We start from the raw sequence: 23,676 nt of genomic DNA on the forward strand, positions 1-23,676 counted from the left end.
GATAGTCATAGAAAAAACATACATAACATATAAACTTTTTTTCTCTTGATAAGCACAAAAAATCCTTAATGTTTGATTACTACGTTGAATTGCTAATTTTGCTAAATGACATACGGATCAGTTGAAATTGCTTTGCATTGAGGGATTTATACTGGCCTGGTTTGGGGTATGTTGGTTATTTAAATGCCCTTTTTCTTGCACTTTTTAGATTTCCCAAACTATATAATATGCGTTTTCTACATCAAATCACAAACCCATGATAACATGATATTGTGTTCAGACAATTCAAGAATGTGTTTACATTTAGGCTGATGTTCACAGAACTTAGGGTTGATGATCTTGAGAAACTAGCAAGAGTACGATAGATTTTAAAAATGATCCCACTGAAAAACCAAGCCCAGTGTTGCAGCACTAGTTGCTAACTGGCTCCAAAAGTACCTAAATCTAGCAAGAAATTCAGGCCGAATGAAATGATTGGAAGAGTTTATCACAGTCCAGCGACAGCCACAGATACCAGATTTTTTTCTTTTTTTTGTCAGAGCATTTGATTTATTGAGAATTTCAACTAATATAACAAACATGTTTCTAAAATCTTTACCAACCCTACCTTTAAAGGGACTATTTGTAACTTTTTAAGCGTATAAATGTAGCGGGTCGCCACACATGCGCGCTCGCATATGCGCGTTCGCGTGTGGCCGCTGCCTCTCCTCCTCTGCCTGCCTGCCTTCACTCAGAGAGCGCGCGCGTTCTCAGCTCGCTCCACCTCTAGACGTGAACGCGCGCTCACTCCTCACTGCAGAAGAGTTAGTTTAGCTCTGAGAATATCTAGTGAATCACAGTGGACGTTTTTGCAGAAATAAATGCTGCAGCTCCTTCAGACCAACAGAGGTTTCCCGTGTCTTGTGAAGTGACAGAGCTCCTCAGCTAGTAACGTTATCGTCTCGTTACTGACCGGGTGCCGGTGTCTCCCTGCTCTCTCCGGCTGCGGGCGGAGAGAGCAGGGAGACACGCTGCAGAGCCCCGCTGCAGAGCCCCGCTGCATCAGCCTGCGCTGAGGCAGTAAAAGCCAACACTAAGATCAGATCTAAATCATGTTCATGGAGAGACTTTCGTCTGGTCAGCTAACATTACTGCCAAGCAGCTGAAATATAGAGTGATATTGTGGTTTTAGCTGACGTGTGTCGCCTCACTGTTTTGAGCGATGCTCGTTCAGGTATATTTAGAGCGAGCAGGCGTGAGCCCGATGCTGACTTTCGTTGATTTCACGGCCACAGGTGTCGCTGTTAAGAAGCATTTCTGAAAGTTACAAATAGTCCCTTTAATATAGTATAAGATAAAAGAAAAAAAAAGAAAATGACTTCCCTTTTTTGTGGAAGTGACTCTGTGTCTATAATATGCCTACATGTAAAGCAAGTAGGTAATTAAGTTCAAGTTTCTAACTCCCCAAAAAGGACATAATGTGACAACACATTTTCAATTTGCCTTCTCTCTTAAAATAACAGAAACCCAGATTGGGTTATGTCATCAAACAATATATTTTGCAAACCAATATAATATATGACAAATCTATCATTAACTAATAGGCTAAATATAACAGAATTTGCAACTGTACCCTCATTTTGAAGGCAGGTAATTCCAAACTAGATGATTCAGTGAAGATTAGTTTGCCTCCAACCTTTTGGTGTGTCAACTCAAACAAGCAATTGGGGTGAAAGTAGCCAATCAGAATGCTCAAAGGTGAGTTAATGACGCCCACTGTGACTTGATTGACAACCTTTTTATCCAATGGAGCACTGACACTAACCTGCATGCACATGTGAAGCAAACCTTGGCTTGCTAGTTTTTCACTAGATATCATTGCATGCTATCTGTTAAAAAGAGTTTGCACACAGTGACAGCAGAGTTTGACAGTGTGTTTTTTTTTGTAAATTTCTGACCTTTCTTTGGTTGTCTCATTGAAAACCATCATGGCAAACAACTGCATGTCCTTGTCACAAGTTTTTAAGGATATTTGTTAGTTTTAGAGAGCAACAGAGGCCCATGGAGCAGTGACATTTGTAGTAGTGATGGCGAGATGAAGCTTCATGAAACTCTCCAGCAAATTGATTCGCAAAAGGGTTCATTTCACGAGGCTTCATCTGAGCTTCATGTGCTCGCCTGCACTCACCGAAGTTGAGCCAATCGCAATGCACGACCGCAGCTTCAGTTACACTGCACATGTGTCATACCCCATACCCCAAGACCCATGCCCGCTTGTGACCCAGCCTCCTTTCTATAGCCCTTTTATTACGCTACACACGCTCCGAAGCCTCGGCACACAACACCATTAATTTGTAGTAGGCTAATATGCCATTCTTTGGATCATGTAGATAGTTGTATCATGTAGGCTACGCATGTTTTACAATGTCAGGGACAAAGTTATAGGCTACAAATGGACAATATAAATTGAATATCCCTCCTTTTGTGGGTTTAGGTTGTGACAAACACGTTAGTCATCAACCTTGAGAGATTATCTATAGGAAATATTCCACTAAACTTTGTTAAAATATGATTCAAGCTGTTACATTTAATGACACAACTGTCTTCTGCAGTTTAACCTTTTGACTTTACGATATAAAACGGAGAAAAAAACAATACAAAAGGCATTTTTTTTGTAATGTCTCAAGAAATGTAATCACCTGGTTGTGTCACATTGCATAGCACTTTCTTAATAATAATATTTTAATATATATATATTTTTTTTAATTGAAGGATGGTACTTCAGTTCATTCAATAAAACAAGAAATAACATGACAAAAACAACCAAATAAATAAAGACTAAATGAACCAATCAGATTTACTGTTATTAGTCATCATCCATCTGAACCTATTCCAAAGCAGACATTACTGTGTATTACCAGCAGAGGGAGGTGAAGTTTTGGCACAGAGGAGGAAAAACTGAAGGAGGCCTCTGCCGACATTTCCTCATAGCTGCCTTCACTCACAGAAAAAAAAACACACTGCTCACTGGGCTGCTACATTACATCCCCATCTGATGGCATATCATGTCATCAAATGATGTAACTCAGACAGACTTACTATGAGTCTGAAGTCCCTTTGTGTAAACACGCTTATAAAGCAATAAGCTTGAGCGTAATGTGGGCACATGATAAATCAACAATGTATGAATATCAAGTATTTGCAGTAAGGAATTCTTCTAGTTTTTTCCAGGGGTGTAAATGATGTACAAATCAACCACAAAATGACACTCCATAGAAATGTGCTGTTATTTTTAGCGTTGTGCATCATAATCTCGGATAAGGGAACACTGTGACAGAGAAGTAGGTGCTTCTGGTTCTGTGAAATGGCTTTAATGTCTTTAGCTTTTCGTGCAGCTATGCGGAGCCATCATGACACCTTGTGACTCCCATGAGATGTCTGCACATACCACCACAGATTCATCACCACGTTTCAAACAGACAGTGGGTATCCGTGAGTAGAAAATAGGTGAGTCATCAGATCACATTGCTATTCCTTACACCAGCTTGTGGTACGTTCTCCAAACAGCAGATTATTTAGTAATCTTGTTCCACTGTGCAGGTGTCATATTTAAAAGATCTTAATTGTCCACTTTTCTAATGCTTTAATTTCCCCTTGCTTATAATGTGTCTGTGATATGTCATAAAGGATTGTCAGAAAACTTTATCCTAACACTGCTAACCGCCATTCTAGTTGATGACTCACATGTAGCTGCTTTTGTTTTTTTTAGTTATTTCAAGATTACAGCGATACATTTTATTTTGTTGCTAATTTTCACAAAATCTTACAATCTCTGTTATCGGCTCAAAGAACAGAATTATTCCGTAAATCAGTTAAAGGTCCCATATCGTGCTCATTTTCAGGTTCATACTTGTATTTTGTGATTCTACTAGAACATGTTTACATGCTGTAATGTTAAAAAAAAACTTTATTCTCCTCATACTGTCGGCCTGAATATGCCTGTATTTACCATCTGTCTGAAACGCTCCGTTTTAGTGCATTTCAACGGAATTGCGACGAAATTTAAACATAATTGCGTTGCTAGGCAACGGCTTGGGTCCATGTGTACTTCCTGTGAGCTGATGTCATTCACATACACTGCAACAGGAAATAAAGTGGGACACATTTAGAATGTTAACGTTTAAAACCGTGTAATGATCTAAATATTGTATATTTGTGACATCACAAATGGACAGAAATCCTGACAGCTTGTTTCAAATGCAGTTTCTGAATACGGGCTGTGTGTATTTCCCTGTTGATTGAGCGTTTCGATACTTTCATAGTATTTATATAGAACTTAAGCCTGCTTTATAATAAAGAAACATGAAAATCTCACTTTTTTTATAATATGGGACCTTTAAGAAATATTACCCTATGATTCTAACATGTTGGTGTCCACTTTCACGGATATTAGAAGTTAAAGTTACAGTTTTCCGATATCGAGCCAGGAAACCAGCGCTTGCATTACCTCATCATTCTCAAATATCATGTGACATTTACAGTTGACCTCTAAAAATTATAGATTACAGTTATATGACATCTTTAGAATAGCTTAATGCAACGGTCACTGGCTGAAAAAGAAACTTCTCGGAAATGCTGGCATCAAAATATCCTTTAACTTCCAGTCGCAAATCTAATGTGTCATCCTTCAGCTTCTTGGAAGACTTTGGATTTTCTTTGTGTCCACACTTCAAGCCAGATTATATCAATCACAGTATTGTGGTATCCTGTTCCTGACAGGCTGATGAATAGCGTCAACTGTGACAGTCGGTACAGAAGTCGGTATGCTTAGGAGCACACATTTCATCAGTTAGACAAACTGACACGCCAGTGATGTCACTTTTTCATTTATTTTAAGTTCATTTCAATGATTTTTAAGCAATTTTTAATGTCTCTGAAAAAGCATCTCATGACTGTTAATCAGTTGTTCATTCAAGCTGCTATGGAGATTGGTTCACATTAGATCGCATTGACATTCATACATTTTTAAGTCTCAATAGTAGAAATATGTTCAATTATGACACTTTATTGATATGTTTCTATTTTTTCTTCAAAATATAAAAAGATAGATCATGAACATTCCATTGAAATATACTTTGTACAGTTCTTGATGAGTTGTTCTTTGTGTCCCAACATTTCAAAAATAAAATCCGGCATAAGTCACAACCAGATACTCCAGTGACCACCTCTTCTCCCCATTCACTCTCCTACTAAGACCGCAGTACAATGGACTGGTACCTAAGTCTGTTTTATACAATTTGATGGCATGTAAAATGAACATACATCTTTTATCTTTGGAATGCTTACGTAAATGCGTGATAATAGCCTGTAATACTTAGATGTATGTATATCGGTATGTGGTGCTTGTCACATTATCTCTAATTAAAATAACATTTTGAATATATAAGAAAAAAATCTATTCAGCATGATAACATTTCCTCTAAAACAACTCTGGTTTTATCACTTTGCAAAATAAAATATATTTTTTTTTAGATTAGTGTGATTGCTAAGTCACTTTATGGAAAGCCATAAAGCCACTACACATGTGGTTGCAATCATCTGAACTGATGACAGAACATCTGTGTCTCAGGGAGCATACAGTTAAGTGTCGATCAGTGGCATTCGTGGTGCAGATTGCATACAGTGTCCTCAATTAAGAAAAAACATATTGAACAGAAACAGGCACATAAAGAAAACAAATCGGATATCGTAGAGGATGCGTCAACCGAGGACCACATAACACCTTCCAAACACCTGGAGAGGACATGTCATAATATTGTCACAACACACAGTAGCCGTTAAGTTAACAGTGGCACCTACTTACCATGTAAAGCATTTTTTGTTATTTTGGTTATGTGAGTGTTAACACAGGAATGCTTTTAACATTTTATAACAGATTAGAAAATAAAACAGACTTAGCACTATCGACATTGTAACTCATTCTGTTCAACATGACTAAATCAAATGGCAGTATTACGCGATAGAAAAGGAAAGACATCTTTTGGCAGAGCAGTCACGATGTAGAGAATGAAGGAAATGGCAAAATAATAAGGAAAGAAAAAAAAAAGAGACAGTACTCGGCCATGAAAACACAGAAAAACAGCCGGGGTGAAGCACAAAGTTTTTGCAAAGTGTGCACACCATTGCTAGAAGTTCACCTCTGAAATATTCATAAACATCTTTGTGACCACCGAAGCCATACAGAGTTGCTTAATGCCTTCCAAAAATGGGAACTGAAATCGGGAGCTTTAAAAAGATAAAGGGACCGAAACAAAAAATCCCACGGACCATTTTTGCAAATAGACAGAAGCTCTATAGAACCTGTAAAACCCTTTGAATAGTCTATGTTGTCTACATCACACGATATTCTGGTGAGCCTCCAACTGTAATGTTCTGGGAATGGACAGAGGACCATTCAGCTGCCTGAGCTGAGCCCTGGACCAGCAGGGCCTGAAACTCACTTCAAATACCGAACCAAGGATGAGGTGCTTGGCGAGCACTCAACAATGAGATGCTTTTTTTTTTTATACATCAATCTCTCCACGGTGGACACTGGTATCTCTCATCCTCTCTTTCTCGCAGTAACTAATAAAGTACTTCACTGACATCATTTTGGAAGCTCTGGGTCTCTTTGATTGGTGCTCACGTGACTGTGTTGTGTGCTGTAATGAGCTGCCAACTTAGCCAGCTGGATGACGGTAACTCCGCGGGTAATGACGAATGCAAAGACCTGACCATCTAAAAAACGAAAAAAACAAAGACGAGCTACCTCTACACACTCATGCTGACACTGCGAGTGCGAGTAGTTTTCAGTTGCCTCTCGAAGGAAGACGTTTCTGCTCTACGACACGGCACAGTGTTCATAGTTATCAGGACTGGGATTCATGACAAACAATGACGGGAGGCTGAGGGGATATGTCAAGACTCTGTTCCCCACTCGAGAGATTATCAAGTCATAATGCATGCGTTTTTTACACATCACGGTGAGGTGTTCACATTATCGTTATCTATATACTAGAATTTATTATGTTAGAAAGAAAACACCTACGTCCACACACACCATCGACACACCTGAGTCCTTTAAACCACACGCAAACTTTGGAATGGCAGTTGGTTCCATGCAAACCTGAAATCTCTCTTGATTGTTCGCCAGTTTCTTTCATAGTCTGTTATTGGTCTTTATTGGATAACCTGCACATGTACTCCCATTTTTCTACTTAGGACTAGTGGAACAGAACTGCCTATCCCAGCGAAATCCTGCCATGGGGACATCCAAGGCCTTTACTAATCTCTTTAACACGGAGGCGTCAGGGATACTCTCGAGGTTTCTCCGTTTGCCCTGCTACAATCATGTGACAACTCTTGTATTATTGCCAAAGAAAAAAAAGCAAACTATGAGTACTAAACAAGCAGTCAAAGTTGTGATATGGAGAGCTGTTGTTTTAGAACTGCTGCTGTTGCTGCTGCTGCTACGGTAGTTGTGCAAATGATTCAAGGAGGAAAACATGGAATTTAACAACAAACAACCTTTGCGCAAATGCTATTGTTTGGCAAAGTCTCGAATGATCGCCGTTGATTGGATGGTTAGAAAATATACTGCTCGATGCATAACAAAGTAAAACTATGGCAGTGGTCGAAAAACACTGGAATGAGGGATGTAGGGCAGTAGTAGCAGAGAGATTTCATCAAACAAAACATAGTTCAGGGTGTACTTTGCAAACATACATGTTTCAATATTCACATTTTTTTTACTTTTCAAAACAAAATATAGCTCTTCTCTTTCATTATAATCTTTTTTAAAACATTAATTGCATATAACATTTTTTTAATTCATTTTATATATACTTTTTTTTGTATCTCTAGCACCCTTGTCTTCAACTAAGGGCTTGCAGAAAAGACAGTCATGCAAACTAGTCATGCTGGTAAACAAAGTTACAAAAATGCATTATTTTTTTTTTTTTCATTTGTTTATCTCAGCGTCCGTCCTTTTGTCATCCCCATGTCTTTATAGGCAAGAGTCTGTAATTGCTCATTGTCTTTCAAAGAAAAAAAAAGTCCCGGTGCTTGTGGGGGAAATAACTTTGCCCACTAACCATAACAAAATCTTCACTTCCCATCTTTTTTTCCCCAGGACTTTGACTCCATTTCATGATGCCAAATTTTCTATTAACATTTGCATCTGATTTTTTTTTTTTTCTTTCGTTTCTTCCATTCTGGACTTTTTTCTGCTCAGAAACTTCCTCCGAAAGCCATGGATAGTTGATTTGTTTATCAAAATATAGATTTGTTCTCTTTGTACACTTCCGCTCTTGGTCCATTTCTACTCATTTTCCCATTTGCCTAAGGGCTCCCCTGATGGGCCATCCTTATCTTGACATCGACTCGCCTGAGAAGCAAGTCGTCGGCAGCAAGAGGGACAAGAGAGAGATGGGGCAGTATTCATCTGGAGGTTCTTGAACCTAATTGGCAGTGTCGGCCTTTGTGATAGGAGTAGCGTTTATCTGATTGGTCCCTTTCGAAATGATCATTTCCAGCTAATGGACAGTTCTATATGACGTAAAAAGTGTCCTTGTGGCAGGGGTGTCCTTTTCGTTGTAATTTAGGCAGGCTAATATCCCTCGGTATGAAGAATAACAATTGTCTCTAGGACTTCTGGTCCTTGAGTCAGTCTTTTTGCTCCTCATGACTGTGGCAGTCAGACATGGGGAAAATATTTAAATGTGCATATAAGAATGAGATGTGGCAGTTAAAGTACTTTTAGAGGAATGTGTTTGTAGCAAACGGGAGGCAATGGGCAGTATAAGGACGAGTACAAGCCTCATCCTAATTGGAATAATCCTCCTAATCTACTTTACATTACAGAAGGTCATCCAGCAAGTGCTTGCTACAGGACCTTTGGTACCCCACATAGACTTTTCGGGCAAGCCCATTTCAGTACATGAGAGATAAAGAGAAGTCTTTACCCACCATTTTCTTATGGTGAATGTGTCACGTGGGTCTAAATGTACAGTACACGACCTGTTTGAGTTGATGCTACATGTGCTTCGTTTGATCAACTTCATAGTTAGTGCTGTTTTTGATTATCTCAGTACTTGTGAAGAGGGCAGTGTTTCAGTCTGATAGAAGTGAATGGAAGACATAAGTTTAGTGGCAAACATGCTATACAAGTGCTAAACTTGAACGAGGGATTATGGGTAAATACTGTGCATTTGTGATTAATTTGCACTGTTTGTATCTAGTGCACCTTTTTTTGTTTTTGGAATGTTTTGTGTTTTAGACCAATCCTTTGTCTCTCATGTACTCGGTTTCTTTTTTTCTTCTTCACTGGACAGGAACCTAAGAGGAAAATGACATCTAAAAGATCCATTGAATGCATAAATTCCTCTCTCTCTTCCAACTGTCGATGGATTAAGTCAAGTTATTTCCCAGCCAACAAATGCTACAATATGTTAGCAGAGATGCTACATTGTTCATTCAGTCCTTTGTGAAGACAAGTGTTTTGTTTTTTTCTCGGAAACGTGTGAAGTTGCTCAGTTGTTCAGCACTGTAGGCGGTACTGAGTTGGTCATCATACAAGATGGCGAGTACAATGATGTCATCTGGAATGTGTAATCAGGAGTCCTTTTCGCTCCCAAAAAGTGTGTCAGTGCAATGCTCAGTCAGTTTGCCGAAAAAAAGGAAGAAGAAGAAAAAAAAAAATCAGTCAGACAGTTGTCAAAAAATGTGGTTGGAGTTCCAAGAGGCTGCTTTGGTAACAACGTGAGGAGCAGACCATGTGATTTTTAAATTCATGATTAACCTCTGGTCTCTCTCTTGTCACCCCACAGATCTCCTTTAAACTGTCCATCCTTGCACACTCTGTTGCTTACGTGGCTCCCGCCGTAAATTTGTGTTTACCGGTTACTGACTCCTCATTAGAGAGAAGGCGAACGCTAGAAACTTAACACTGTGAAGACAAAAACAGAAAGCCATTAATATTAAGTTCACAGAGAATAAACTGAATTTGTAATAAATCATGTTCAAGTGAAATTTTTGTAACATTACAAGTAAGTACTTGATTGGTTTATAAAAGTGCTCAACTAATATAAACCAATCTCATATTTGGAATTTGCCAATTACACAGTTTTCCACAATAACACAGTGTCACTAACATTATGTACAATAGGGAATCATGGATTACCATTACCTGTAAACTGCTGGTTAACTGTGCATGTCAGAATGAAGTGCACACATTTAAACTGTAATGACAACTCTACAGAATACAGCTACAACAACAGGCTATCTCCAACATACAGACACAACGTTGGCACATTCTTGAATAACAAAAATCGAGAAATGGTGACAATAAAACTGGTGGCTGACAATATTAGAAAAACAAACAGTAGACTGAATGAAACAAGCTGCCAGCCAACTGACCAGCACCATGCTCCCCACTCTGCCAAATCATCATCTTTACAGGAGTGAATTATGTACAGAGAAGTTTGAACAAGATTAGGCGATAGGCAGATGATGACCAGTTATTCGTTAATGTGTGTATGTGTGTTGGTGACTGTGTGTGTGTGTGTGCAAACATTTTCATTTGAATGATATGTACAAAAACACATTTTTGACAGATGGACACATACAAACATACTATTCATGGATTTTTTTCACATTGTAAAGAAGTAGTGGAATTACACCATTTCAGGAGGCTTAACCCCCAACGTAAGCTACACATCACGCAAACACAGGTGCAAATTCAAGAAGATGTTTGTTAACAACAGTAGGTTGAGCATTTTCTAATTCTTTCCCTACAGTTATGGCAAACAATTCTTGTATCACATGTGCTGGCATCACGCATTATTTACCGGGAGATTAAACACTTCTGTTGTGGTCTCACCAGCAAACATCAACCCAATACAAACATTATCCTTTATTGCAGCCGCATTAGCTCTTCGTCTGCTCTTCGTTTCACCCTCTTCCTCTGTCAATTCCCACTGTATAGTTGCAGTTTTCTCCAGAGAAAAGCTATTAGTGAGACACAGTTCATATTTTCTAAAGACCAGTTGTATGGTAGATGTTAGGGATTTAGTGGATAAAACCAGTGGTTCCCAACCTGGGGTTTGGGCCTTCCTTAGGGGGGGCGCGCCAGATTTGTCTGCTATGAGGTGGCCAAAATTAGATTTGCTCATTTATAACTAAAATCATAAAACACTTAGTATACAAAAGTCTGGATATAAAACTATTTTAAAAGATAGATATATTTTTTGATGCTTAGTAGCAAAAACTAACGACATATTCTGCTTCAACCCACATTTGTTGGAGTGTAGCCTTTCAAAAACAACATTTTCACTGTGGTCAAAAAGCTATTTGCTGCACACAAAGGGAGGCATGCAACTGAATAAATGGGGCGGTCTATCAGCAATCTAACAACCCCATAAATTACATTTATTTAACCACAATAAAAAAATTAAACAATGTAATTTACCAAAGATGTCTGTTTACAGAATCTCAAGAATCTAGAAGTGCCATATTTATAAATTCCTGTGTATTATATACCTTCTTCGGTGCTACACTTTTCACTAAATCGTGCACATGTTCACACGTCTAAAGATGTTTGTTTGGACACAAACAGACTTTTCTGTCTTTTCTTCTGGCACCAGTGACATCCTGAAATGGCGCCAAAGCAGCTTTTGTGTTGTTACGCACAGTCATTATGCACTGGTGCTGTAAATCATCACAGCTTATTGATTGATGATACTAGTAGGTCAAAGTCAAAGGAATAGTCCCACTTCTTGGTGAACTTCTTTGATCAATGCAATTTGCTTAAAGAGAATTGATACCTCAGTGTGCCCGGCACTACATTAGTTTGCTACATGCCATGACAATCATATAGCACTTATTTAGTGGATAGAAAATGCCATATTATGCACCATAGTAACAGACACACAGTGGTTTAACTGGTGTCAATCTCATTGCACAAATCAAAGTTGATCAAATAGCATTTTCTCCCCATCGTCTCACAAATTAAACGACTGTACTTACAGTAAAACAGCTTTTACTGTAGTATTCCTAATCTTACTTACGACAGAGTATAGGGCCACATTGAGGGGGAAAAATGTCTGAGATTTCGAGAATAAAGTCATAATATTACAAGAAAGAAGTCGTAATGAGGATAAAGTCATACTATATTCAAGAAAAAAAAGTTGTAATATTACGAGAATTAAGTCATTACATAAATTTCCCCTCGGTCCGTGTAATATTATGACTTTATTCTCATAATACTACGACTTTTTTCTCTTAAACTAATGACTTTATTCTCATATTACATCTTTTTTTCTTGTAAACGTATGACTTTATTCTCATAATATTACAACTTTGTCTCATAAATCGATCGCTTTATTCTCGAAATCTCAGATTTATTTTTATTTCCTCAATGTGGCCCTAATTCTCCATCATACTTACTAAATCCAAATATTATAGTGAAACAGTCTCTGCATTTTGTTCTCAAAGCTGCACATACCACATGTACCATACATACATGCCTTTCAGGATACATTAGCAACAACCATTGAAATATTTACATGTACTTTACATTTATATTCAATAGAATACAGTGCTTTGGGCCCATGTAGGACCAAATATCATGTGTAAATGGTACAGTAAAATAATACACAAACATACTTTGTGTGTATACATAACCAGAAAGCCAGGTTAAGTGGTGTAGTTAGGTTAGTTTGGCACTTCACTGAGTATCGCAGGATAAAACGTTTCTGATGATATACATTAAATCATTCTGTTAGAATCGTTTTTTATGAAACTTCCTGCCCCAAACTCACAAAGTATACATAGATGTATTAATTCTGTATGACTTTAATGTATTCACATGTGTAGATACAGATATGTACATATTCAATAATAACCACTGACCTATTAAGCATTGCTTGGAAGGTTTAGCTAGTTAAATCTAGCTAGTTTGCTTGAACTCCTAAATTGACATTAGAGCCTACAGGGGGCCTCATAGAGGCACTTAAAACATCTGCCTGTTTTGTTTACTTAAACAATGTGTACGTCAGAGTGTCCTAGGTGATTTGCATGGGCCACTACTATGTGATATGACTCTCTAAAGCGCAACAGAACCACAATTATGACATTCCTCAGATCAATTTAGATACATTACAAATCAAATATGAACAATTACAGTACTTCTGTCGTCATAAATGTTAAAATTAAGGTAGGGTGTGAGATGATATTCCTCTCACCCATTTTCAGTCAATTGTGGTATCAAAGAAAAACATTTCATATATATGTATATATATATATAAGACGGATGGACATTTTCCTTGACTGCAACAGAAAATGTACATACCAAATAAAGTGGCATACCATTATAATTCAAAGTATCGCAAATTCTGACATCCACATTGTGGAGTCATGTTAAGATTAAACAGTATGCATGTGCGCTTAAAAGGTTTCATGAGGTTTTGTGCACTGAGAGAAGTGATGCTAGCAAAAATTACAGATTAGCTTTTGAGAACTGAACCCAGTCCAATGAACGTATATCATTACATCTTCATTAAATCAATTTAAAAACGTACTATCCCAGAGTTTCCCCACCTTCCCTAAGTTCAAGTTGACATTATACATTAAGGAGCTGCTGTCAAAAAGTGCTTGGAATTCACCGGAGAAACAATGCTCTGCATGCTGTTTCAGATATTTTCAGACGACACTAAATTTGTCATTTTTTTTAACATCATAATGGAGAAATGTAACAATAATGAGTATAAGCACGACGTCGGTCTGAAAATATGTGCGATGGCCTTCAAAAACCCGTATCAGACGAAGCCAGGCAAGAATTACTTCTTGCAGTGACTGTATGGTAGCATCTATTGTAAATGAGACAACTTTTACAAACCTCTCAAACTCCAGTCGACAACAGATTCATGATGTTATAGCTTTCATCCTGAATCATAATACTGCATATCTAAGTTCTCAAAGATGAGGGGTCTGGAAGCACATGGATTTTTAGACAAAATGGCAATCGGGACCATCGATTATGACAATAAGAATATCAGGACCTGACTCTCTACACAAGTAAATACTCTAAATACTCTCACTTTAAACCTGAAAAAAATTCTAAAGCACTTACAGTTTTTCCTCGTGATTTCAGCCTCACTACGTTTCTGTTTGTTAAAGAACTTAAGGACAGTTAAATACAACATATTTTTCAACAAATGTTATTTTAGACAATCAGTGGTACAGAAAAGTCATTCCTTACAATGAAATACACATTACCAGTACAAGTGAAAAAAATATAAAACCATTACAAAACTGAAACAATTAAAAAATGGCAGCAACAACATCAAAAAGTTTAAATGACCAGTAACATTGACTTGAAATAAAACAAGACAAATGGCTCATGATGTCATTGTAATACTTCTTGGAACAGTTAAATCAAAGATAATAAGTAGACTGCCTACAAAGTCTGTGCATTTTTTTTAAGATAAAAAATAGATCTGCATATTTACATATGTATGTGCACAGCATGTTTTCCAGCATTAAAATAATATTGCATGTTTATTGCATATGTGAATGTGATATTATTTTTTTTTAATCTTTTTTTGCTCAACGTTTAACATAATATCTATTTTCATGAGGATTGCAATCATTAACAAAAATAAAAGCTTTAAATTGCCTAAAAGAGATTCTTTATTTTAAATTATTGAGGGAATGGTATATTGTGACCACTGTCATATTTTTTCAAAGATTAACCAACAGATTGCATTTCGTCGTTTTAATTTATATAATTTGTTAAACAAACATTTGAACAAAACACAAAAAAATGATGGAAAAAATATATTTAAAAAATCAAACAGTGAAGCTGTGAAACGGATATGTAGAAAAGCTGAACATCCTTAGTTAGAGACATTATATCGGGTAGTCTCACATGTTCAATTTATGAATTTGTTGTAATATGGTCTGAGTCTTATCCCAACATGCAAACTTTAAAGGTTAGTAATAACAATGAAGTTAGTAAAGTGCTTGTATTTGTTTTAAGTATATCATTAATTATGTGGTCATCCATATCTGACTTTATAAGTATATTTGTTTCATATTTTTAAGTAGCTTTCTTAATACATTGCATTTAGATTTCTTTGAAAAAATTGTACGCCCACATAAGTATATATTTCATTTACATGACTGTCCTGATTAGCATTTCTATTCTTCACTCAGTCATATAGTATATCATCAAATAGAAATTATTAATTGAGGACGTGATCGCTTAATTGTGCTATTTTGAAGACTGTCTAGGAGACAAAACACAGTTGAGATCCTCTGCTGACCTAACAATGTCAACCAGTTTCAAATGCTAAAAACGCCCTAAACCCTGATACATTACGACCCATCTGCCTTCACGAGAACAGAAACAACTGGGTTGATAAGGTTATATGTGCTAGTGTGAAACACCAACATTAAATGACATTAAGTCATTCGGTTTTACTAACAACCAGCTTTGCATATTCGCAAACTAGCTTGTCAGAAAACTAATGCACGTGAACAAAAACAAAGACATTGAATGCTTAATTTCCTACTCATAAAATCACATTTTGTTGAACCCACAGCCAGTGGTGTGACTTATTAGCTAAGGCCAGTAGTAAGTAACAAGCTAGCGCTAGCTCGGCTACCTCCATCGATCACATGACCCTCGTCTTACACATTATAATGGCCGCTACACGACGCTGTCTCCCAATTCCAACTAACCTCATTCTGCTACCCGCCTTGTTAAACTAAACTCTTGTCAACAACTAAACTCGTGCTACATTATTTGCTAATCTGGCAGATTTGCTACATAACCATTGAGACAAATAAATAAAACATTTTCGTAAATTATTTTTTATACATTTTGGGGGGCAATATTTTTGTTTTGGAATATGATTGTTATAATTGCATATGATGCATAAGCTGATGATAAATATATAGAAATGTATTAGACAACATGCTTGCAACTGCTGAAGAAAGTGACTGAGTAAACCTTTAACTGTACACTGGAAGGTAGCAATTGCATACATGGGATCCTAACGGTAATAAAATAAACTACAATTTTTAAGTCATGTTAGGCCGCACAATTGAGATAGCTCTTATGGTACAATACTTATTTTCTTTTAATCTAATTTTTTTGTTTTCAATTGTTGACATCTCTTAGCTTTGCTGTGTAAACTATCAACATAAAGTGTCCGATGATGATGATATAAAATTAAATACTGAGACCTATAGAAGTCTGTCTTTTAGAGAGAATTACCCAAATGATGTCTATACGCTGTACATACATCAATATTCACAAAAGACAGAAAGTAGAAATCTTTTCAACATCAATCTAATCTATAAATGTATTTTTGTCTTTGGCTAAATGAACTGAAGTATCTTGTTTCATGGTCATTTCTCTGGACAGTGTTGTGAGCTTTTTGTTTGGTCCAGAACATTTAAAAAAAATGGATGTCCATCTACACACTTAATCCTACATTTTAAAATGTAACTGTGCACGTTTTCATAATGTTTTTAATCTCCAATACTATCTTATTAACTAACCAATTTTTTTTTTTTACATTTCTTCTAATAATTTAAAATAACAGTGTACCTTTAAAGCTAGAATTTGTATTTGACCCCATCAGATAACCTGATGCATGCATCATAAACCATTGGATTCACAAGACAAGGGGTCATTCGTTCTACATTCAAGTTAATTTCATGTTATTGCTATTGTTTTTGCACGGCGTACAATCCAAATGGAGGCTTCAACGCGATCAGTCCACAGCTAATCCACTGCATCTCTTATCATCCAATCATGAACATCCTTTTTTTTGCTACAAAATGGAGGGGATGGGGGAGCGACAGCGGCGCAGTGGTCCTGGGGCCTCATAGGTTTCAAAGGGAGGGCTAGTGATAGGAGCGAGCCGCAGTGACGACCCCGCCATTCCCGATATGTTACTGAGACTGCGAGATTTCTCGTAGCCCGTTGCTTTAAGAAAATAATTTTAACCATCGATCGATTCATTACATTAGATTATGTGTTATTGTTTTGATATCATATGCAAATAAAATAAAAGGAAATCATAGTTGAAATGTTTTGGCATGTTATGACAAAATGTTCCATATTCAGGTGGTTTGTTATGAAGGTTACATAGCATTGAAAACATGAACATGAGATGTTATAAGAAGAAATCGAAAAAAGAAGCACATAAGTGGAGAGAATAAAATTAAGGATAAGAAAATGTTATCAAATCATAAAAAGACATAAAAAGGACAGACGGGAACACACACAGACAAGACAGACAAGACAAGACAAAACAAGAAAATGAGAGTTATGATATGTCTTTTTTTTTTTCAAAACAGAAAAGCAAAAGATTCTTTGATATTAAGAGATTTAACACCTATAATAAGCCCATTGAATAAAACACCCAACATTTTATCACGTGAAGCGTAATGTTCAGGTGTTTTAGACAAACATTTGGCCACAACTATACAGTTTAACAGAAACACAAGTAGTAAATACTCAGATATCACTGATACAGTGTAGGAGTTGACCACATGAAGTTTTAGGTGAAAAAGCTTAGAGTAATAGCACTAATGAAGTTATGTAGAATAATTGCATTACGCTTTATAAACAGTATAGTATAGTATTAGCTTTGGGTTCCTGTAAACTTCAAATGGTCAACACAAAAATGTCCTGCAACATTTAAAAACACTTCCTATCCCCCGGTAATAGCACCCTGTAATGGAGATCAGTTTACATTTTGTTTACAGTGGGAAATGACACAAGGTCCACTTGTGCAAGTGACTTTAAAGTGTAATAAATACTACTTGAACGTATGTTTACAAAACCAATTTATGTAAGAAAATAACACATTGGCCTTTGTGTCCTTTCCCGCTGTATTTTTGGTGTGAAACACAGCATGCAGATGTTGAATTCCCCCTGTAGGAAGCAGCCACAGAGATGGTAGTGCTGTGCTGAGTGTTGCTGCATCAGGTGAAGTGTAAAACACCATTGGTAGGCAGCAGGTAATCTGCCCTAACAATGGCTAACTGACCCATAATGGATGGAGTTTTATAGTTTTATTAGGAATCTGTCACATTAGATGAAATTTTACTTTGATATTGTGCAATAAAACTGCAATGCCAAGTTTGTGTATATTTTTGTCAAACTCCAACCATCACAAGCCCACAGTCCGACAACAAAGAACACCCATTGCTACAGTACGACGCCCTTTGTGCCTTCCTGCTGAAATGGAAAAAATATATTGGTGTGCACAGTGGCCACCACTCCACCTCTCTGGATTTACGCATCATTTGAGCCAACCATAAATAAAAGTCCTTTCTTTATTCTGACTAGCTCAGGCACATTAGTCGGATGGCAACTCAGTGAAATATTGATGATGCATTTTTTCATGGGGTTTCTTAGGCTGCATGTCCCGCAAAGATGTCTGAGAAGCTGTCTGGCCAATCTGTGGTGCCGCTTCAATCTCAAGTTTAGTTCCAAAAGTATTTTGCTCATATCACCCAAATGTATTGTGACAAATTGTCAGGTTGCATCAAACGGCAGCCGTTTTTGTGATGCTGAATCAGAGTCGATGGGCAACAACAGGAGGGAAAGAAAAAAAACCAACCTGTTTTTAAAGCAGAACTACAACAACGCTTGGTAGTGCAGACAAAAGGCTCTTAAAGCAAGAGGTTAAGTTAACATTATCTAATAAACCTTTCACTTGACCTAACTGAATAGCTAATTAAAGTTATAATCCTTAAGATTTCGTAAAATCAAACCCTGTTTTTGATACTATTTATGATCTGCATTTTTCTTCAATAGCCATTGAATCTACTGCATGTATTCAGTAATGACCACTCTATATAGTAGTTTTAATTGTTAGTGGCGTACTCCGCCATTGCCTTCACGCACACGAGGGATTCACAGCAAACGGATGTATGCATGTAATCCATCTAAATTTTATCAAATTTATATCAGCCTCTCGCTCTCCGACACTGTGTCAGAGCAGCATTAAGTTTCTGCTAATGCAAACCGACTGCTGCTGTTCCACATTAAAAGTTGTGTCGCAGACACGTCTTGTTTCTGCCGTTAAAAATAAGTTATTTTCAAAGAATAAAAAAATATATAAAGGGTATGAAAAAACAGGCAACTAATTTACTATGTAGAAGTAAACTAGTAGTATTTACTTGTATATTAATTTAAATGTTATAGTAACGTCCCAACAGCTCATATGAGAGTTTTTCATTCAGCTGATATACTGTAAAGCTACAATTTGTTTTAGGTTAAATATTAAAGAGGAACTATTATGATCATTTGTAGGTGCATACCAGTATTTTGGGTTTCCACTAGAACATGTTTACATGCTTTATTGTTAAAAAAAAAAAAAATGCTTTACTTTTCTCAGAGCGGCTGTGCTGCACCTGTTTTCCCAAAAAGCTGCTCTGATTGGTCAGCTGGCCCACTCTGTTGTTATTGGTCAATTGAACCATACTCTTCGGACTCCGCTCCAGCTTCGCTCTAACTAGCTTTGTTTGAGGGCGTGCCAAACTAGCGTCTACGCAGGTATTATGCAAATGTGTTAATTGGTGACATCACCACGTTACGGAAGAGTAACTCCGTGGACTTTGGGCTTTGTAACTTTTCCGATCTTTTACATGTACAAAAAAATATATAACGCACTAAATGAAAGTGAAAATTCACAAAAGCATAATAGGTCCTCTTTAAGCTAATGTTATGCTTTACTTAGATGCTACCTTTGATTAACAATGACGAGTGCCCTACAGATTTGAAGTAAGCATTATGGGAGTTCTCAAAAATATAGTTGGGAAACCTGTTTATGAAGTTAAAAGAATTCTATGAATTCTTATTATGTGTGGTAACCTGTTGGCAGTTGAACTCTGGACAGGTGGCCTTGTGACTCAGAGGAAGTGAAACTAACTGAGCTAAGACCAACACAGGATGTTTTTTGGCCAAAAGGAGAATTGACACAGGTCCCGAGGAGAAATTAAATAATAATAATAATAATAATAGATTAAACTTATATAGCACTTTTTAAAGATCTCAAAGATGAAATGATGTTGTAATGAGCTATGGAGAGGGGGGGGGTGAGGGCAATGTGGGGCCCCACGCCCTGGCTGCAAAGCTGCGCACGAACATCCGAGCAAACTATGGACAAAGTAGAATCGTTTCATATTTTATATACTTCTCATACATATACATAAATATTTATCATATGTGTATGTATGATCATGTAAAATTAAACTGATTGGACCAAAATAATAATTCTTGTACGTATGTAGAAGGCAGAGAGCTACTTGACCGCCTCTATTATATAATTCACATGATTTGTCCTATAATTTGTTGTGCAGGACACAGGATTCGCTGACTGTGCAGATGCTATTCTTGGGACAAACCCATACTGTATCATCCTTACATGGGATCAATTACCTGTTAAAGATGGCGTGATCTCCTGTTACCCATTATTAGATGTATTGATCTCTTCATGACCATTACGGAAGTCACAACGTGTCCATACGGTACATATACTGTATACGGTACCTGTGGTGTCTTTTGGGGAAACTAGATGACATGCAACTGTATCCTGCATCCTCTTGTTAGCTGCTATGTAGGTCATACAGACCTATATGGGTCAGCTGTTATCATTAAAGCTGTCAAGTAATTATGAGGTCCCTTGACCCAAACCTGCGCACTCTCCCCGTGCTCGGACCGGCTGCAACGGGCGTCCCCGGACCCGAGGGGAGGAGCAGCATAGAGACAGATGGGAGAACAACAACAGACGTACCCGAGAGAAGGTTCAGCCTTGGCCTTACCCTCGGCCAGCCGCTAGAGGGAGGCCGTTCCAACGTCAGTAAACCACAAATATGGACCCTTGTGAAACAGAGTATGTAACCACTAATCGATTTAACAATGATAAAAGTTAGCAAGAAAGTGTTAAGATTTGTTTTTGATTAAGTAAAGAGATATACATGAAAATCAAGTAAGTTGTGATAAAAATCAAGTAGGTGGTGATCAACAGATGTGTGTTTGTGTAACCTGTTGGCAGTTGAACTCTGGACCGGTGGCCTTGTGACTCAGAGGAAGTGAAACTAACTGAGCTAAGACTACCACAGGATGCCTGTATGCCGAAACGAGAAGTGACAAAGGGTCCAACAGGTCCCGAGGAGGAATTGAGAAATTAAATAATAATAATAATGATAGATTAAACTTATATAGCACTTTTTAAAGATCTCAAAGACGAAATTATGTTGTAATGAGCTATGGAGAGGGGGGGGGTGAGGGCAATGTGGGGCCCCACGCCCTGGCTGCAAAGCTGCGCACGAGCGTCCGAGCAAACTATGGACCAAGTAGAATCGTTTCATATTTTATATACTTCTCATTTACATATACATATATATAAATATTTATCATATGTGTATGTATTTTTTCTTTTTTAAGGTAAAAATCTGGCTCAGGAAAAAGAATATTTGCAGGTTGTTGTGATGAGGCAACATCGTAAGAAACACAGTGGCGTTGTTACACACGTTAGAACATGCAAGACGATGTAGGACACGTTTTACATACCGAGTACGATGACACACAGGATGACACGGACACGTTTTCACACAAAAGGAGTTAATTGTAGCCTGTTGTACTGAGCCACTTAACATAATAATTGTCTACAACAGAAATTGGCAGTGACGAATAGTTTTGCGTGCAGAAACAACGGATATGTTGTGGTGGCCAGTGAGTGAATATTATAAAATTCACAACAACAATATATCCTAATCAATATCATAATCATGAATAGTAAACGATTGGGTAAATAAGGGGTGGGATGAAATGTGGATGGAGAGCGAATACACCCTGCTAAATATAACAGCTTGTTTATAACTAGATTTGTTAAATCTCAACATTGTATTTAAACTGCAATGCAGGAGTTATATCGATTTACGATTTTCTTGGGTCAAAAATCAATGAAAGAATTTTCATATTATGGCTTTGGTTGAATTTGGCAATGAATGATGAGCTTTTCCTTGGAAATGTCCTGAACCAGTGAGATTTGTGCCATTTTTATGTTAATTAATTTCGCTGTTTTGATGGCAATTTCCTTTATCATTCCAATTCATAGAAGACAGACAGATAGTAGGTGATGGTAAAACTCAAAGGAGAACACAGGAAGAACATAGGGGAAGTCGAAACATCAAACTACAAAACACAGTTGTACAAAACGCAAAGACATTAAGGGAAAAAAAACAGACCATAACCACAACAGTTACAAAAATATACTTATTAAAAAATAAATATAACTTAATCCTACGCACATTGAAAAGATAAAGCATTCACACTACAACACAAAATCACTATATAATACTCCACAAGAAATACTTAAAGAAAGGTGTACACACCATATTAGAAACACAGGACATAAATTATGCACAAAACCCCAAGAAATAAAAGAAACAAAACAAAACTGGTACACATATAGTGAGGAACTGAAAGGAGAGAGTGTGGAGAGGGAGAGAAACAAACGAGATCCTTGAAGAAGGTCTTGAGGAGTGATTGGGAGCGGGCAATCAAAGGGGTGATTGACCGTTTGACCTTAGTTGAGACATGCATATTGCATTGGGTGGGAAGTCAAATGGCCAACAAAGAGAGGAAACTGAAAGGCCAATAAAAATAAGTCGGCAAAGACATCTTATGCGTGTATCTACAAAATAAATCACAACTGAAGCACACAAGAATGAGTTTTAGACAGCGTGAGAATCCCTCTTTAAAAACAGGAAGGAGCGGAGAACAGGGACGTTAATCAACATAAACAGTGTTTTGGGTTTTTTTGCTTGATATTTACGGTTTACGATATAAATTATATTGTCATATTGCCCAGCTCTACAAAATACAATCTCTTTCTCCAGTGCTAAAGGCTTAACATATTAAATATTATAGATCCATTATAGATGCCCAACCTAAATGTATGAATTACAGTGTACAACTCTCCTGTAAGAAGCCCAAACCCTGAGGCTTTGTCCTAATGACTTCAGCACTCTTCCATGGACTCCTGATTTGCTTTAAAGAGGGATTTTTGTAGCACTTAAACTGCACTTTATACATAAGAACCACTGAAACTGAAGCAATGTCAGGGACCTGTCAGTGAAGGTCTTGGACAGCTCGAGGCTTGCTTACCTTTAGACAGCATGTAGCCACTTTTCAATCAAATCTGTCATAGCGTTTGTTTGTCTGTCTGTCTGTTTTGGTCAGTAAAGTGTTTCAGTCACCAAGTGCAGCTCATAATCCTTTTGATTTCTATCCAGATCTCCACAGTACAAAATACAAAAAAGGTCCTGAACTTTGGACTACACTAGGCACTGAAAGCACAGGTACACGGTCGAGGGAATAGTATTTCAGATCCATTACACGCTCACAACACAGTATTTTTTTGTAAAAACGTATTGTGATACTTTGATTACAAAGTAGAAGGGCATGATAATAGTTTAACATGTTTGCTTGTTTTCAGCGTGGCATGTTTCAAGAGGTACTATCCCTTGACCTGGATGGCTCCGCTGACCCCAGTGACCTTGGGCCTTGGGAAGATATCATACAACACTGCACTCTGTGTCACAACAAGCTATCACGGCTGGCCAATT

The 23,676-nt window shown here is 37.3% G+C and overlaps 2 protein-coding genes across 9 annotated transcripts in view; one reads left to right on the top strand and one right to left on the bottom strand.

Annotated features, from left to right (window-relative positions):
* LOC141758856 (liprin-alpha-3-like) overlaps positions 1–23,676 on the top strand; it is a 107,312-nt gene that overhangs the window by 41,541 nt on the left and 42,095 nt on the right. The window lies entirely within an intron of this gene.
* Positions 5,025–23,676, bottom strand: part of LOC141758858 (voltage-gated potassium channel KCNC1-like) — a 63,324-nt gene continuing 44,672 nt past the window's right edge. For 3 of the 7 annotated variants that reach the window (XM_074620613.1, XM_074620616.1, XM_074620617.1), the window contains one exon: positions 5,025–9,964. Coding sequence is in view for 4 of the 7 variants with exons in the window: in XM_074620616.1 (XP_074476717.1) it covers positions 9,951–9,964 (14 nt within the window). In the remaining 3 variants the exon portion in view is untranslated. Of the gene's footprint in view, positions 17,015–23,676 lie in introns of all 7 variants that reach the window. The other 4 variants (XM_074620612.1, XM_074620611.1, XM_074620614.1 and 1 more) reach the window with 3 other exon arrangements.

This window comes from Sebastes fasciatus, chromosome 20 (assembly GCF_043250625.1).
Source record: "Sebastes fasciatus isolate fSebFas1 chromosome 20, fSebFas1.pri, whole genome shotgun sequence".
In the NCBI taxonomy this organism is placed as follows: domain Eukaryota; kingdom Metazoa; phylum Chordata; class Actinopteri; order Perciformes; family Sebastidae; genus Sebastes; species Sebastes fasciatus.